General features: G+C 37.6%; 1 protein-coding gene across 4 annotated transcripts in view; it reads right to left on the reverse strand.

The window, feature by feature from the left end:
* Positions 1-18,590, reverse strand: part of LOC127966211 (tetratricopeptide repeat protein 28) — a 264,693-nt gene that overhangs the window by 150,998 nt on the left and 95,105 nt on the right. Inside the window, exon 1 of one of the 4 annotated variants that reach the window (XM_052567047.1) lies at positions 17,415-18,230. The exons of 2 other annotated variants lie outside the window; for them this stretch is intronic. In XM_052567047.1, the coding sequence (XP_052423007.1) occupies positions 17,415-17,441 (27 nt within the window). In that variant the 5' untranslated portion in view covers positions 17,442-18,230. Of the gene's footprint in view, positions 1-17,414; positions 18,231-18,590 lie in introns of those variants that run through there. One more of the 4 variants, XM_052567046.1, reaches the window with a different exon arrangement.

Here is an 18,590-nt window from a genome sequence, read left to right on the forward strand (position 1 = left end):
TTTTCATCTAAACTAATGTCTAATGGAAATAATTTAAAAAACTTTAACACTTTAATAAATATTTAGGCTTAATGTGATCAAATGAAAATAGAAAAAATTACTAATTAATTTGCAACTAAATCTTTTTATTTTATATAAATGGTTTTACAAAATGACTACTTCACGATTTCAAATTTAATTTATTTATTTGTAATTATGTCAAATTCAATAGTAATTTCTAAGTGAAAATTATAGTTTTTTTCTATTATCGTACATAAAGGATTGCATGATATTCCTGAAATTATAACAACAGTAATATATTGAGCAATACATTTTACTATACATAAACAAATTTCTGTTAATATTTCTTAAACTTAAACCAAACTTATTTCGGCAGATTGCCATGAAGACCTTTGAGAACTGATACTTTAAATTAAATATCTAAATTACTCAAACGTTTATTATTGAGTTTTTTTCAGTAAATATTGTTATTGATTTATCGTCCAGCTTTAGCTTCAATCATAACAAATGTGCACCAAAAAGATATTGGACTTATCAAACAGTGCTAATAAAACAGCAGAGGTCTTTTCGAGTGGCCACATTTTGGTCCATTACTGCGCCACTTTTAACCCATTCCCCAACGGGACGATCAAAATTAAATTTCATAGAGCTGGAAAAACGACATGGCGTAATTACATTACACAAAAGTCATTTTTAAAAGAGGAGGAGGCTCATCCTTGATTAACTGAAACACTATTCTAATCAGGTTTGCAGAAGAAGCCAATCCGCCCCTGCTCGATACCCCCGGGACACGGGATCAGGGTAATGAGAGGTGCTCGAGCCTTTAAATGAGATCATTCTGCCACTAATTTCCCAAACAGAAGCACGCTGGAGACATGCACCTATTTACAGGAATGAACCAAGCGTATCAATAAGCAATGAGTTACATCAACTACACGATTCGTTCGAATGGAAGCCGCATCTCAAACAGGCATCTGTTCGGGAAAACCCTCTCGTTTGTAATGAGGGAGGTGATGTGAAACCGCGTTGGGATTCGTCTGGCGGCAGGGAAGTGTTCTCTGGGCAGACAAGTGTTACACACCATCCACTCTCTCTCCTGATTGTTTACCTGGGAGTTGAAGAGTCAGACAGCCGTCTGAGATGCTGCTGCCGAGAGCTTGTTTTCTGACAGCCGGGGAAGAACGGCGGGTCACGGAGATGCTGGAAACAGCTGATCTCACATCACTTAGAGACTCTCCATAATGAGCCGAGATCATTTCAAGCCAAACCACAACCAGACACTTGTGTCTACTCAAGTGAAAGCTCAGGGGTGACCCAGAGACTGATTCATTTATCGATTCTAGCGCTGTTTCAGATTTCACTAAATGACTCCTTAATGCTTCTGTTAATGATTCACTTACTCGTTTTCAGCAAGAAAGAACAGAAAACAACTCTAGAACTGGACAAAGTAGATAGATAGAATTATAGATAGATGATAGAACCAAAGATAGAATGATAGAACAATAAAACGATAGATAGAACAATAGATAGATAGAACGATGGATGGATGGATGGATGGATGGATGGATGAATGGATGGATGGATGCATGGATTGATGGATGGATAAAATTGAAAGTATGGATGGATGGGTGGATAGATAGATAAATGGATTTATGGATGGAATGAACGATAGAATAATAAAAAATAAAAGTGATAGACAGACAGACAGATGAATAGATAGATAGATAGATAGACAGAATAACAGACAGAACGATAGAATGATAGAACGATATATAGAATGATACTGTAGATGGATGGATGGATGGATAGAAAGATACAAGTGACAGATAAATAAAATGGATGGACGGATGCATAGATAGAATGAAAAGGATAGATAGATAGATAGATAGATAGATAGATAGATAGATAGATAGATAGATAGATAGATAGATAGATAGATAGATAGATAGATAGATAAAAGTGAGGAAGATTGGTGGATGGATATAATGAATGATGGATGGATGGATGAATGTTGCTGAATCCCTAATTCGACAAATGAACAGAAACACAACACGCGTCCAAATGTTCCCAAAGAACATGTACTTGAGTGTCTGGCACGGGTGTTTGCCACCAACTAATTTAGCTTGATCAGAAACACCTGCTCTCGACAAACAAAACAGTCTGTTCACAAACTCAAACAAACTACCCCAAGACACGCCGCATACGGGCAAAACGAACCCACGGGAGAAGCATATGGAGCGGACGAGCCAGTGAACATGTCATAAAGAGAGAGAGAGAGAGAGAGAGAGAGGCTGAACTCAACTCCGTCAGGCTCCATTGGTCTCCACGCGCCCCAATTTATCAGAAACGCTCCCGTTAAAGGGCATCTCAGAGAGGGAAAATCTAGTTCAGAGTTCAGTTGTTCAAGGCCAACGGCGTTTGAAAATGAAGTCGGTGGAGAGCGGCAGGCTGGGAAATGCTAAGCGCAGCAGTCTCGCGCTATTATTTTCCACCCGGCTGTGATGTTAACCTGACATATGACCTCACTACCTGCTGGAGGGGGATGAAAGATGGGATGGATGGATGATATGAAAAACATATTTGTCAGTGTATTATATATCCAAATCTATTACATTACACTTTATAGGTAATATAATCTAAGAGTATAAGTAATATAATATAAGAGTACTTGATGATTTCCTTTAGATTACTACTGATCTAACTCATTTATCACATTGATTTAAATAGGACAATATTGTACTAAACTGATATAAAAATACAAAGAGAAGTACTGTATGTTACATTAAATGCGTTAAACATCACAGTACGTCAAGGTTTCATACTGTAAGTGCAGGTTTATTGAAAAGCTAACAATCAAAATATAACGCTTACATTGTGTGAAAGTCGACTGAATGTATATAAGCAGTAGGCTGTTTTAGAAAGGTAGATTTAAACAATGAAAAAGAAGAATGAGTGGTTTATTGCTATTGTGTGAATGAAATCATGTAATCAATAAAAAAGTAACTGTAGTCTGATTGCGACTTTTTGAAATGTAATATAATCTAATTACAAACACTTACTTTTTGGGAATCTGATTATGCACGGCAGATTAGGGTTGCACAATGTGTCGTTTAAGCATCGATATCGCGAATCCACGATAGTCACATCACAGGATGTGCGATGTAGGCTGTCGTAGTTGATCCGTTATTCATTAACTGTACGTCCCTTGATGAATGTGATTGACGGATTAATTGCACAGCAGTTTTACAATTTTAAGTCCTGTGAGTTTAACAGAGCAGAGAGAGAGAGAGAGAGAGCGTGCGAGAGAGAGAGAGCGCGAGAGAATGCCCCGGCCGCACGCACACCGTCTTCAAACAACACAAGCGCCGTCTTGCTATCTCTCCCTCACGCATATTAATCAATTCACGCGATGTTGTCGATGTTTAAATGATTTAAAATGAGAATGTAAGTGTGCTCACCCCATTTTTGTTTGTAAGAAAAAATTTGACTAGATTTCATATCGCAATATATATCGCAGAAAAAAAAAATATCGCAATGTCATTATTTCCCAATATCGTGCAGCCCTACTGCAGATGTATAGATATCTGGGTCCAGCTATATGCATGGGTATCATTCTTTGAGTTCCACAAGGATTTCCGAATCGAGCGTGTGATCCTATCTCAGTCTTTTCTACAGGGACGCTGTTTCTCGGATGCCCATATGTATTTGTGGCACTGGCAGCCTGAAAACATTTCTCTGGCAGTCTCCTCGCCTCCCTCTCCTTCTCGCTTTTTCCGATCCCGTCGTTTTTCACAGCTCCTCTGAGACAGGATTTATACGCTTTGCTAAGCATGTGTGTGTGTGTGTGTGTGTGTGTGTGTGGACTGCAGGGGTCTTCCAGCTCTAATTTCTGCTGGCCAGCCGTCTACAGCTCCCCAATTAAAACTCTCCCACACCCTTCCCCCTCTACACTCGTGATGAGGACATTTCCTCCAGCACTAAATCTGCAAGGACATCGGAAGAAAGTGAGCTCCTAAACGCTTATACTAACATTCAAAAGTCTGGGGTTGGTAAGATATTTCAATGTTTTTGAAGGAAGTCTCTTCTGCTCACCAAGGATGCGCATTTATTTGATCCAAAAATACAGTACGAATATTCAAATTATGAAATATTTTTGCAATTTAAAAGAACTGTTTTCTATTTCAACATATTTTAAAATGTAATTTATTCCTGCGATCAAAGTTTTCAGATCCTTCAGAAATGAAGGAAAAACTGAGATTTAAAAACAACATCTCTTACTGTTGACAGCTGAAACTGCAAGCATGGTGCATCTCATATTCATTTATATGAAGACAAAAAACCCTCGTGATTCAGAATAAACCTCAGTCATGTCTCCAACTGTGCTCAGATTTGTATATACCAAGCATTTAAGCATTAACATCAGAAACAAAGTTAAAATACAGTTGAGCTAAGAAAGAGCCACCTTTGAGCAAAAACACTGCCCTCAAGTCAAATGATTTATTAAACTGTTTATGTGATAAATGTTCTGTTGTTTGACACCAATTCTGACAAACTCTGTAAAGAAACACAACACCAAATCTACTCCAAACCTCTGGAAAAGGTGCAAACTGATGTGTTTGTTTGGGTCTGAAGACTGAAAGGTTCAGATGTCCAGATCAAGCCAAGTTTATACACAAAGACAATACACACAGTTTTCCCAGCACAAAAACACACAATCTCTTCAATCTGATGATGTAAATTTCTAATATTTCAAACTCGAGACCAAAAACATGTTCGTTTTCTCAAGATAAAACAAATGACTGCAGCTCACAACGGAAAACAAATTCTCTGTCCAGCAAGCGACATACATAAATAGAGTAATAATTTCATAGAGCAATTTATGTAATGATTTTATGAGCAATTGTATTATTCCATTGTATAAAATTACACTAATTACAATATATTAAATTATTATAAAGTTATATATTTAATAACATCTAAGTTGTCAAATAAAAATATAAATAATAAAACTATATAAAATATATATATATATATATATATATATATATATATATATATATATATATATATAAAACATTTATTACTCATAAATAGCGTATTAATTATAACAAATCTATTTATTATTAATAAAATCCTATTAAAAAGTAGTACTGTCAAAAGATTAATCGCGATTAATCGCATCTAAACTAAGTTTTTGTTTACATAATATATGTGTGTGCTGTGTAGATATCTATGTATATATAAATACACACATGCATGTATATATTTCAGAAATATTTTATTTTTATATATGAAATGTCTTTATTTAAAAAAAAAAATTATTAACAAACAAATACATGTAAATACTTTCAAATTATATACTGTATGTGTGTGTATTTACATGCATAATAAATATGCAAAGAACACATACATATATTATGCAAACAAAAACTTTTATTTTGGATATGATTAATTGCGATTAATCGTTTGACAGCTCTAATAAAACGTTTTATACAATATTTAATTACATTTATTTACCTATAAGTTAATATAATAGTTAAAATTATACAATCAATGTATTTTTTCCTATTTCAGGATAGAGCGAGCAATTCTGTCGCAGTCTTTCCAAACAGAAATAGAGTGATTCACACTTTTGACAAAGGTGTTTGAAATCTAAATGGCTGTATTCTCATGTGCTCGTCCTCACGCCGCAGGAAGTGACAAGTGTGGAGGGGCATTGTGGGTACGAAGGGTGCGGCAGCAGTGCTGGGAATTGAAACCAATTACATTAGCGGGTGTTGTGAAGCCTCGGCGAGTGCTGCCCTGTGGCCCTCCATTATTTCATCTTTTCACACGTTCCAGAAGCAGAGAGCAGGTTTGATCTGTGAGGGACGCGGTGGGTGGGTGAGACGTCTCGGGGTGTTCGTGCTCAGTTTGGCTGCTTACACACTCACACTGCTTTCTGTCTCTCAATATGTGAATCTGTTTAATAGTAAAAACTCATTTTAGACAGCTGAAGCACTACGGGTTACAGACACGAAATCAAAATTGATGCATTTTGCCTTTTCTATAAATGTTCCTGGTCTTATCGTGAACGATTCATCAGTGCATGTTATTACAATATGCTTTCATAACTTTTCAACATAAGATTTCATTACCTAATCAAATTTAGATGCATTAAAATCCACCAAATAGTCAGTTTTAGCATTAAATAAGGCTAGGAATAATTTTGCACATGCAGTCCATTTCTGATTTAAGGGGTTACACTTACAAAATGATTCCTGATGCATCTGATTTTTTTCTCGTTGATAATTCTGGAAAACACAATAACTAAACAAACAACTGTAAAGCTGCAAATACAAAATACACACAAAACCTTTTTGTTGGCACTGCAAGCATGTTGCAAATAAAATAAAATTAAACTTTTGTGTTTAATTTTCACTTAATATAATAAATGTCTATTTACATTCAAAATAAAGGAACTACTTAAAGAATGCTTAAAATACAAACACAGAATCGATTCACTATTTTTACAGAATGATTCAGAATCATTAAACAAAGCATCAGTACTTTAAATTTACATGATTTCAGATAGTAGCTTAGGCAACATCTAATTTAAAGTTTTAAATATTACAAAATTCTTAATTTTATTTCAATTAATGCAAACTATTATAATAGTTCAAATTAACCTATGCTGACCAGACTCAGATCTATGAACTAAACGCCCCACTCGCTCATTAGTTCCCCTCGATGCACACTGACACTTCCTGCTCCGCTAGTCAACGGACAAACCAGCGCAGCTCAAGGTGAACTGACAGAGAGCAAACGCCTTCCCTTCCTCCTCATACGTCCTTCAGGAGACCTTTCTGCCTCCCGCTCTTCTCTCTCTGTTTGGCAGGTGATGAATACAGCACACCGCTTCTGCTGCTGCAACGAGCTGCTCAAAACGCAAGGGCAAACAAAAAGAGTTGGCAAATGTCATTTCTACAGCATTTACTATGATGTGAGCCTTTCATATCATGGGCCTTGTGTGTCTAACTCACATATACAACATCCCGGAAAAATAAAGACTGACCACAGCATACTCCATGACACTAAGGTGTATTAGTGTCACTGTTATTGTGCATGACAGCTATCAGACAACTACAGACACAACAGAGAGACAGAAAATCATTCCCTGTCCCATTTAGAGCTAGAAAATGTAGCTAAAAAAATGCCATTTTAATATTTCTTTTTTTTTTGTTTTTGATGAAAATTAATATATAATAATGTACTGGTTGGGAAATGGCTTAAAGTGAATAAGCTCAACAAGGTTAATGCAAGTAAATAAGAATAAAAAAATGTATAAAAATTTATAAAATACAATATAATAAAAGATAAGCCAAGTTTACTGTAAATAAAGAAAAAACTAGTGATGTCCAACAATTAATTGCAATTAATTGCATCTGAAACAAGCTTTTATTTACATTATCTATGTGTGTGTACTGTGTATATTTATGCATGCATATATTTAAGAAAAATATGTTATGTTTATATATTAAATATATTTAAATATAATATAAATTATATGATTATAAATATATACATGTAAATATTTTCAAAATATATACTGTATGTGTGTGTATTTATATGTACACAAAATAAATTATGAAAACTTATTTTGGATGCGATTTACCGCGATTAATAATTTGACAGCACTAGAAAAAAAAAATTGTATTGGTGAATGAGAAAATTATAGTTAAAATTATATATAATTAACTTTTTACTTAATATATTTTTTTACTTAATTTTACCACATATTAATAAAGTACTAAAATATTTATAAATGAAAATGCCTCAGTGACCATTTTAAATCATGATGCAAATGAACTGATGAATCAGTTTTTAAACGACTTACTGAAGTGGACAGTTTGAACTTACTCATATTTACCATATGTAAAATAAATCACATTTACCTACTGCCATCTCTGATAATAAAGTTTAAATCAGTGATGCTATTAATGCATCTGTGAGTCATACGATCCAAAAACGAATCCAATGATTGTACATATCAACCAAAGTCATTGCAAATATTTCTTAAATGTTCAATGCATCGCTGTATATACTCCAGTCTGAACGGCCCACATGGCACGAACTGGAAACAAACATCAGTTTTGTTTCGGATGGGTGGCTCAAACAGCAGACCAGTGTGCCAAACTCCTGCAGCTTAATGTGTCCGGCGAGGCACAGCCGATCAATCTGCGTGTGAAATGCAGCGCTCTAGCGTTTACCGTTCAATTTACCTGTCAAGAAAGTCAGCGGGCCGCATACAAAGGCAGCGCCGATCTCCTGAAAGAAGCACACCGGGTCACACTGCTCGAAATCTCCTCATCTCTGACAAACTCTGATGGAATTAGTGGGATTTGAAGATTTATTGCTTGGTGGTTGTTGTGTTTCCACACGCCGATGGCGAAACAAGAGTTGATGCGCCATGGACTCGAACCAAGAGATCAGGAAAAACTCATTAGAGCCTGTGAAATGCAACTGAAATTGCATGTACTGCAGGAGATAATGCTCATTATCTGAAAATTAATAAATGCTAAAGGACACGTAAAGCTGGGTGGCATGACTGTAGATATAAATAGAAGCACATTTCCAAATTAGACTAAATAATAAAGATAGGCCCATATGTCGCATTAATTCGTGAACAAAGCAAGTGACCGACATTATAAGTGAGTCACTAAATCATTGACTTAATCTATTTGTTCAAACACAATAATTCATTCAGAAAAACACAAGTGACTGCCATTATAAGCAAGTCATTGAATCATTTACTCAAACGATTTGTTTTAAAACAATAACTCATTCGTGAACAAAGCAAGTAACTGCCATTACAAGTGAGTCATTGAATCATTTACTTTACCAATTTGTTCATATAAAATGACTCATTCGGTAACAACAAACCAATTTGTTCCAAAACACTGATTTGTTCTGGTACAGCACAAGAGATTTGCGACAGGTAATTGTGTTCAACTTTCTTTAGAATTATTTTCATTGTAGAAGCAGCAATACAGAATGTAAACAGTGTTTATGACATAAAATTCCTCATATTTTGGTAATTCTCACATCTTTATGCAGTGCCATCAAACGCAATCAGCTGCAAAATAAAGCAACACACTGAGCCGGCAGAATTGTCAGTCAGAGACGCGATCAAACGGCTGTGTTAGTCTTTGTAGTGCGGATGAGCTGCGCTACAGCAGGTCTGAATGCGGGATCCTCCCAGGCTGCAGCATTTGAGCAGTTTTTCTACCTCATCACACGGGAAATGTGTTGAGGAATGGTCCTGCATGCTTATTCACTGCATCTGTTCGAGGGTCTGACTAACAGCAGTTCTGGCCTCTTTCACTATCTTCATGCCACATGCATTCAGGCGCACACACACATGCTAATCAATAGCAATCAGCAGAGTCATTACATGATGAAACATCCATGGTGAATGTAAATGGGATACCGGGATACTTTTTTACTTATTATGCACTGCATATTGCAGCTCCTTCTGTTTTTATGCACTTAGTAGAAACATCTCAAACAGTAGCATGGTGCATGACCTCACTATGCATGTTCATCTCAGAAGGTTATTTTGCATTTAATCCAATTTAGTGTAAAAATGACTTTACTTTTGTCAGTCTGACTTAATGAGTTACAGTGATGCTAAATCACACTTCTGCTTCGTTCTTCACACTGGAAATGGAAGGTCAAGTTGAGTACATTGCCTCGGGATACACTCTGTGCTCTGGTTGTGTACTGCAGATTTGGGCAGATGAAGCAGGTCATCAAAGTTCTCCATGCATACAGGAAAACTGTACAGTAAGCAGAAATACAACTGCAGAAAGAGTATTACAGAGTATTTTTACATGCATTCTAATGGTTCAGTCTTGATAAGAACTGCAAACTACACACTTCATCTATCTAATGAACTCCAGGGTGCAGCGTAAATTGATTTCATCAACGGCATTATCAGTCATATTAGATTGTGTAGCATCTGGTAGAAACACAATCAGACACAGTCCAGGAACTTCAAGACATCACGGCTGATAAAAATGACCCGCGCTTTATAAACATCAGACAAGCTTTTTATAGACGTTCAATCTGTTTGTATAGTTTATTGCATAATTTCACAAAAATATGGTAAAATATTGCTTCCAGGGCACATATGACATATCACTGAAAAACCATCTCCCATAGTATTTTATAAAGTACTTTCAAGAATACTATAATACTACCATGTTTTTTTCGGTACTTTTAATATAAAATATTGATCAAGTTATTCATTTTCAAATCTTTAAATTAATCTTCAGGACATCATGCAGTGGATCAAACGTGCATTTTTGGGTGGACCATCCCTTTACGTCTATAAATACTTTTTTTTTATCTTAAATAAAAATATTTTACACTGTTCACTAACAGACTTTTTACTTCATTTCTATGGGACAATCTTTTTGAATATTATGAACAATTTACAATTTATCAGTGCACATTATTTCACATAAAACAATTTAGCTTTTTTAATCTTTCATACAGTATGCTCCGCCTCTGAAACGACTTTCCTTTTCTGATGACATCATCAAGCCCTCTTATTTTTCAGCTTCTTTTTTCTAATCACACACTCTACTTTGGTTTGTAACATCAATGTTTCTTGATCACCCTACATTTATTTTCATCAAATATCCTTTTTCACGTAGAAATGGGTCAAATTTAGAAAATAAATGGGTTATGAATGGCTTTTCACACCGGTTTTATGAGTTTAGATTTGGCTGACTGTACTAGTATATTTTGCTGAAACAAAATAAACCTTGTTGCCTTAAAATTATCAGAAATCATTTTGTAAAAGTCATCACTTAGCCCTCTTACATTTCCACAGTCTTGTTTCCAATCACTTGGTCCATTATAGTTTCTTGATTTTCCTAAATTTATTATTCTCTTATATCCTTTTACACTTAAATGTGTCACATTATAGGAGTAAAATGGGTTACGAATAGCATTTCACATTGACTTTATAATAGCTGGCAATTGGCTAACTCTCTAAGTACATATAAAATAAAATCGTTATTATGTAATTCGCAAACTGCTTTTTCTAAATATAAATTTTTTAAAGTGAACAGTAATTTTTCCAATCACTTGGTGTATTCTGATTTGTTACGCCAACGTTTCCTTGTCTCCCTTTATTTATGGTCATCAAATACCCTTTTCCACTTAGAAATGAGTCACAAACTGCTATTTCTAATATTGTAAAAGTGGACATGAATTCATAGAGATACTTAATATCCCCCCATAGAGATGAAACCGTTTTCCTCTCTTGGTTTTATAAACGATACTCCAATATTTTCCACTTTATGAACACATTTTACAATGTTCACAGAAATCTCCAGTTCATTCCTATGGGACATTCTACAAAGATGATCTGTGTTAGCAAAGTGCAGTGCATTTAAAGCCTTATATTCTGTTGCAAGCTGAAATAACAGTATGTGTGTGTTGCGTACAGCATCTTGCGGGAGAAACGAGCCAATCTGGGAGGTGAAAAACCAGAGGGAACAAGCACAACAGGAAGTTCATCTTGGTGTCAGCAGCTGAAAGATGAGAACCAGAGGGAATCTATTCAAGGTTGCCTAATAACTCCCCCCGCTGGCTTCTCAAAACGCAGCTAAGCATTCACACGCAGGTGAGCCGCGAGACCCGCAGCAGGACTGGCCGTCTGCCTGGGCGTCTGATTCAGAGCGTTTCTGACCATCGTGGAAGACTGTAAATACGCTGGCAAATCATAAACCCAGCAGGTGCGTCAGCCGCTGGCGTTAATCATCCACCTGTCTCCCTGCGCGCTTCCTTTCTCGTTGCAGGAGGCTCTTCAAAACACCTTCCTCATCAAGATCCGCACAGTGCTCCCTGAACCTCACGAACACCCGTCGACATGGAAAGCTCTCAGTCAAAATCAAAAATCAGTGGCTACATACCAACCAAACAGGTGTGGCAGACGATAGCGTGTTTGTCATGGAGAACTCGGTAAGCTGTGTTTGGATGCCGCGGGACACGAGCAGCCCTGGTGATGGATATAACGGCGAGAAAACGATAGCCTCCCCATAGAGATCTAATAAATAACGCAGGAATCAAATGGAGATAAGAATTTGCAGCTCCCCAGAGGTTAAGAGCTGCTAAATGAGGTTAGCGCAGGAGTATCGCCTCCGATAAGGGTTAAGCCCACTTCAGTGAAACTCCCGCTAAATCACATCGGACTGGAGTATCGTTTATTAAACCGAGAGAAAAAAAAAAGCTCCATCTTTATGGGAAGATATCAACTATCTGTAGCTATCCCTGTCGCCTTCAGCAATATCGTCAGAGCGTTCGATATTTAGAAAAACAACAGTTCACAAAATAATCAATAGGTAATTTTGCAAGGTTTGTTTACGCCAACATTTGCTGGCCAAAACTTCGCAACAGAATCAATGTTAAAATGCAGTTATATTTTAACATTTAACAGAATATTTTACTCCCCAAATTTGACATATTTCCACGTTTAAAAAGATATTTGATGAGAATCAACATTACAAATCAAAAAGGAGCTGAAATTAAGAGGGCTTGATGATGTCATCGGAAAGGGAAAGTTGTTTCGGAGGCGGAGCAGAGGAAAGATTGACAAAACTTTTTCTCTATTAGAATAATGTGCATTGATGAATCGTTCACAGTGAGATATTAGCATCGGAAAAGCTTCAAATGAAACATTCTGTATTGTATCTTTAAACAAAAAAAGGTAAAGTTGTAAATATGAAGATCATGTATGCTCAGCAATCTCTTATGCTCCCCGATGCTGCATATATTTAATTTAAAAAATACAGTAAAAACAGTAATATTGTAAGATATTATTGCGGTTTAAAATAACTGTGTTCTATTGGAATATATTTTGAAATGTAATTCATTTCTATGATGCAAAGCTGAATTTTCCGCAGACGACTGACACTTCAATCAAAACAGTTGTGCTGCCTTATGTTTTCTGTTGAAGCCATGACACATTTCATTTTTTTCTGGTTTCTTTGAATGAATAGAAAAGTTGAAAAGAGCAGCATTCATCTGAAATGGAAATCTGTTGTAACATAACAAATGTCTTCACTGTCACTTTTGATCAATTCAACGCATCCTTCCTGATGAAAAGTATTAATTTCACTCAAAAACAATACAAATCTCACTGACCCCAACCTTTAGAGCAGTAGTGTACCATCTCAAGCAGATCCTAATACCTGGTATAAGCACACTTTAGTAGTGTGAAAACAACGTTCAAATATGCAAAATAAGCTTAAATCATTAACTGAGAATCTATACAGGAGCTATACATTTTAAACAAACACTTCAGATTAGGGGTGTCCATGGTTAACCGGTTAACCGATTAACCGTTAAAAATTGCGTAACCGAGTGAAACATTTTGCTCGGTTAAGTGACGTCAATGGCGTGCATTGAATTTAGTTGTAATACATTTTTGCAGCACCAGAGACCGCCAGAGCGCTCCCAGACATTTGTAATGTCCACAAGAAGAAGTCATTTTCTAATATGAAGCGGGCAAAAAAAAGTACAGCGTTGGAGCACTTTAAAATTGAGAGTGACGGGGCAAAATGCAAGTATTGCAATACAGTGCTTAGATATTCTTCAAGTACCACCTCGTTGTTGTAATCTCAACAGCCAACACCCGGGCATCATTAGGCCGGTCAGGACACACTGGATGCGTGGTGATGGGCGAAAGCATCTCAGCTGCGTGGCGTGTCTGTTTTTAATTCGGCTCCCATGTTAACAGGTTAGAGCTTGTCGACTGCCTGCGTGAGACGCGCGGCTCGACGCGTGCATGCTAGAAATAGAACCGACGCCTTGTTGGAAGCGTTTCCAGGCAAAATATAATAGGAAAATATGTTTGTCATTTTGTACACAAATACATATTAATTCATGACATTTTGATATTTGAAAGTCTATAGGTTGACATAAATTCAGAAATAAATGTAATAAAAAAAAAATAATTATCGATTTTCAAATATTGTACCTGTCAAACATACGGAAAGTTACATAACCATTACTAGAGCCTGTTCCTTTATAAGATAGCCAAAGGTCGGTGTATATTTGCTTTATACATTTTAGGCTTATTCTCAAATTCAGATTGTGTTAGTGGGCAAGATTATTAGGCAGTTTTAATAGGACAATTTGACCGGAAAGATGAAATTTTGTCGGACATTTCTTTTTTTTTTCGGCCAATGTCCGGAAATTACCGGACAACGGAAACCCTGGCGAACACTATGGTTAACCGAGTATTAACCGATAAGGGCCTCGGTTAACGGTTAATGAAAAACTTGAAAACGTGCAGCCCTACTTCAGATGCTGACGAAACCAAACAAAGCCGCCTAAAAATAAACCCATTCCAAGGATGAGCTCTTCGCTCTGTCGCCGCTTTCATAGCGGATGTCCCAGAAAAGACAAAACTTCACCAAGTTCTTGTCTTTCAGCAACTTTCATCATCTGTAAATGATTAAAAGAGCATGTGTTTGAGAGAATTAGCGCTCGCAGGTCTAACCCTCTGGCCTCCGTAGGCCTGAATCAGCCGCGCTGACGCAGAGAATAAGCACCTGTACACCTGCCCTCAGTAACAGATAACCGCAGGCTCCCCAAACCCTTCTGAGTGAGTAATGGATGGATGTTTAATCTGCTGAAGTAGTGATACCGTGAAGAGCCAGCGTGAGCGCCGTAATCCTTGTAATCCGCGGTAAACAAAGTCTTCCCCTCTACGAGCTTTATCGGCGCACGTCGACAGTGGCGCTCGGAAAATATAAAGTGCTTTTGAACATATTAATGTAATCCAATCCGGAGCAAAGGCGCCCGAGAGGTCTTCAGCAAACTCTGAGATGCTCTATTGATCTCCACAGATAGCCGAATATAGGAATCATCTTCAGGGACGACACGAGAGGCCTGGTTTTTAACTAGAAGAGTATTACTATGAGTGACTTAAAAGCTGGAGCTATTCGCACGCAGATAAACATCTTCAGACCAGACGCTCTTAATACCGGAAGGGGCGAGAGAGATGTGTGTGGGACAAGCGCTAGTAAAACAACAGCAGGAGGAGTACAACAACAAGAGCAGAAGGAATGATAAAAGAAGGGATGAGAGATTTATGAGTCTAGAAAAACACCCTGAGAGAAATCTAGTATAACTTGGTACAATGAGCTAAAAGATGATGATGAGATACGGTAGGAAAGGCTTAAATACTAAACTTCAGTATATGACTTACAATAGAGGACAATAAAACAGTATAGAAATACCTTACTGGAAATATATACTACTGTTCAAGAGTTTGAGGTTAGTAAGGGTCTTCTGCTCCCCAAAGCATCATTTATTTGCTCAAAAATGTTTGAACAAGTGATTTATTTCACATAGTTCATTAAAACTACAACCATGAAAAATTCAATGATTTTACTTCAGCTCGCTGCCAAGGTAACATTTTCATTTAGTCTAACTTGATGTACTAAAGTAATAAAAATAGATCTATTTTATAACAACTATCAAAAAAACGACTATAAAACACATCAAATAAAATAACCAAAATTTAAGTATTTGTAAAAAATTCTAATATTAATAGCAAAATATTAAGAAAAACTCAATGCTAACATAATAATATTAATACAAAGTAAATAATAATAATACTAAAATAACAGTTTCTTATTATTATCAATGTTGAAAATGGTTCTGCTGCTTAGTTTTGCTCATTTTTTTAAAGATTCTTTGATGAGAACATCATTAATATCTTAACCGTCGCTTTCGATCAATTTAATATATTTTGTTGAATAAGAAAATATCTTACTGACCTCAAACTTTTGAACGATATTGTGTGTGACAGTGTGTGAGTGTGCTTTACTAATGGTGCCGATGCAAAAACCCTTTCGGAAATGTGTTGAGCCAACCCAGAAAAGAATGTGAACAGTCGGCCAGCTGTAAGCGTGACGTGCCAAAAACCTGGGCGATCTCGCCCTACAAAATCAGCCTTTAAACATACCTACATCATGATTCCTTCTCAAATGACTGGGACTCCATTCACACACACACTGATCATTTTGCACCAAAAGCATCATGAATCATTTTGAAGCACGACTCTTTGAACTCTTTGAACTGCCTTAAGGTTTCCACCATCAAACAGTTTATGTAAGACAAAAGCGCTGTGTTTTAGCCTCCCGAAGAGTCTCGACAAACTCACACTTCATGCCGTGCCTGTTTCTGCAAGCGTGTTTGTAGTCGAGTGTGGCCTGCGGTGCCTTTTGATTAACTACAGCTCCAAACAATATGCCTCCAATAGAGGAGAAAAGTGGAGACCCTAATGAGCCGAATGTGATTTGACTCCCACGGAGGAGCGCGGAATACTCTATGTCTTCTATTGAGAACAAAATAATCAAGTTCTTTTGTCATTTCATCACTTTAAGTCGCCTGTGAACTGAACAACAACAGCGTAGGAACCCAAAGTTTGTTTGTGCTGCGCGACCCTACGCCGCTCTCCAGCTGCGTATCAGGTTTTATCTTCCACGGAGGTCTTATTTACAAACCCTAAGAGGTGTTCGGCAGCTGTAGCAATGACTCACTCACTGAGCGTCATCATCTTTGATGCACAAAAGACCCGTTTAGGGCCCTTTAATCTTGGAGACGCAACAATACAGCAAATGCAATTACAGGCACAACGTGAGCTAATCAAAATCTCCGCTTAAACAAAAGCAGAGGAACGTCATGGATTTATTGTTTGTTCTCAGAAGAAGATGGAAAGGGAGGAAGGTTCCTGTGATCTGAGGATGTTTGCCCTCTAGTGGAGGAGAAGATGCAACTGCAAGCCTTGGCTGGTGTTCAAAGGGCCCAAGGCAATGGCACACTCAGCATTTAGTTCATTCAAAACCAACATTAGACAGCAAAACAGGTCACGGATTGTGTCGTCAAACGATTTGGACCTGAAAACCGAAGGAATTCGAAGCATATGCAATGCTATGATGTCCATATGTGCAAAGCTTCAAAGACACTGTGCTTCTAGTAAAGTTACTACTGATGCTGCAGATGCATTAGTCAACTGATTAAAAACAGAAAGTGTTGCATTTGCATATCAAACATGTTTGAGGTGACTTCGCATTTGACCACAAATCACATGTTATATGAAGGATAAAATGCATTAAAAAGATCAATGCAATCTGGTCTCTATGAATACTGGACATACCAATGATGAAGGTTTGTCTGCGTATAAACCACAATCTAGTCTAAATTTACCCACAAATCCTCTACTTTGCATCAAATACTCAACATCAAAGCCCGAATCCACCGCACAGCTTTCAAGATCATGTTCATGCAGAGGTCTTCCCCTCCTGATCTACTGCCAAACTAACAGAACGCGCCCATAAATCTCTTACCTTCTTCCGGGGCTGCCATTTCATCATATTTGTAAAGCAAAAATGAACAGCATCAAAACATCACGATGGCAGAGAAGTGGGATTCAAGATGAGGACATAAAGTCACAGCGTCTCCGGACGGCAGATTCATGACGCTCTCCAGGCGCGCAAACGTGCGTAAAAGCGCAGAGCTCTGGAGCCTCTAGTGTCCTCCTGATAATCCAACACTCGGAGTCCGGAGATATCGGCTCTTTTGAGCTTCAGCTCGTAGTTTGTGTTTGTTTAAAAGCGCGATAAAGAGTATTGTGATGGTAAAAACGCAGAGGGGACACTTGGCACGCTATATGCGGAGACATTCGCTCTCCATCGTGACAGCGGCTGATGTGCCTCGCGCGGAGGAAAAGAGAAGAAAAACTTTCCTTCCTGATAAAGGCTACGCTATCGTTCGCTCGAAACAGTCCGGGCTGCTTTAAATGTTCCGTGTAAGTGTTCCGAAGGCGCGCAAAAGACGAACAGTTCTGGGTGAAAACGAGCGTTGATGGAAAATATTCCCCCAAATAATCACAGCGGATCGAGATTCCAGAGATGATGCGTAATTCTACACATACACGCGCGCAGGGAAGAAACAAAACCCTCCGACGCGCAGAAACAGACGGATCCGGTTGGAGAGGAGAAGAAGAAGAGGAGGAGGAGGAGGAGTGGGAAAGAAAAACAGAAAAATCCTTGGAATTTGAGAGTTGGACGGAGAAGGATATCCTCCGACAGCGCAGAACTGGAGCGCAGAACACTAATAACTTCCTTCCCCACTGCTCCTCTGCGCGAGAGGAGGAGGAGGAGAGGAGAGGAGGAGTCCGCAGGGTCATAGAGCCGCCGGATACACACACACACACACACACACACACACACACACACACACAATCTGGATTTATGAAGCCCACTGCTGCACAAAGAGGATAAAAGTGCTGGAGCACAAACCTTTACATGAACAAACCCCTCAACTGTCCATTCATGACATTGGATCAAACATCATTTCAGAAGAAAATATTTTCACATATTTTCAAAGAGAAAGGGGCACCTAGGGAAATAAAAAGAATGAAAGATTTAGGTTTAATATACTGTTATGTTTTTATTATACAGCAAATATGAGAAATGTGGTATACTATAAAATACAGTGACTACATTACAAAGTTTGACTGT

The sequence above is a fragment of the Carassius gibelio genome, chromosome B10 (genome assembly GCF_023724105.1).
Source record: "Carassius gibelio isolate Cgi1373 ecotype wild population from Czech Republic chromosome B10, carGib1.2-hapl.c, whole genome shotgun sequence".
NCBI lineage: Eukaryota > Metazoa > Chordata > Actinopteri > Cypriniformes > Cyprinidae > Carassius > Carassius gibelio.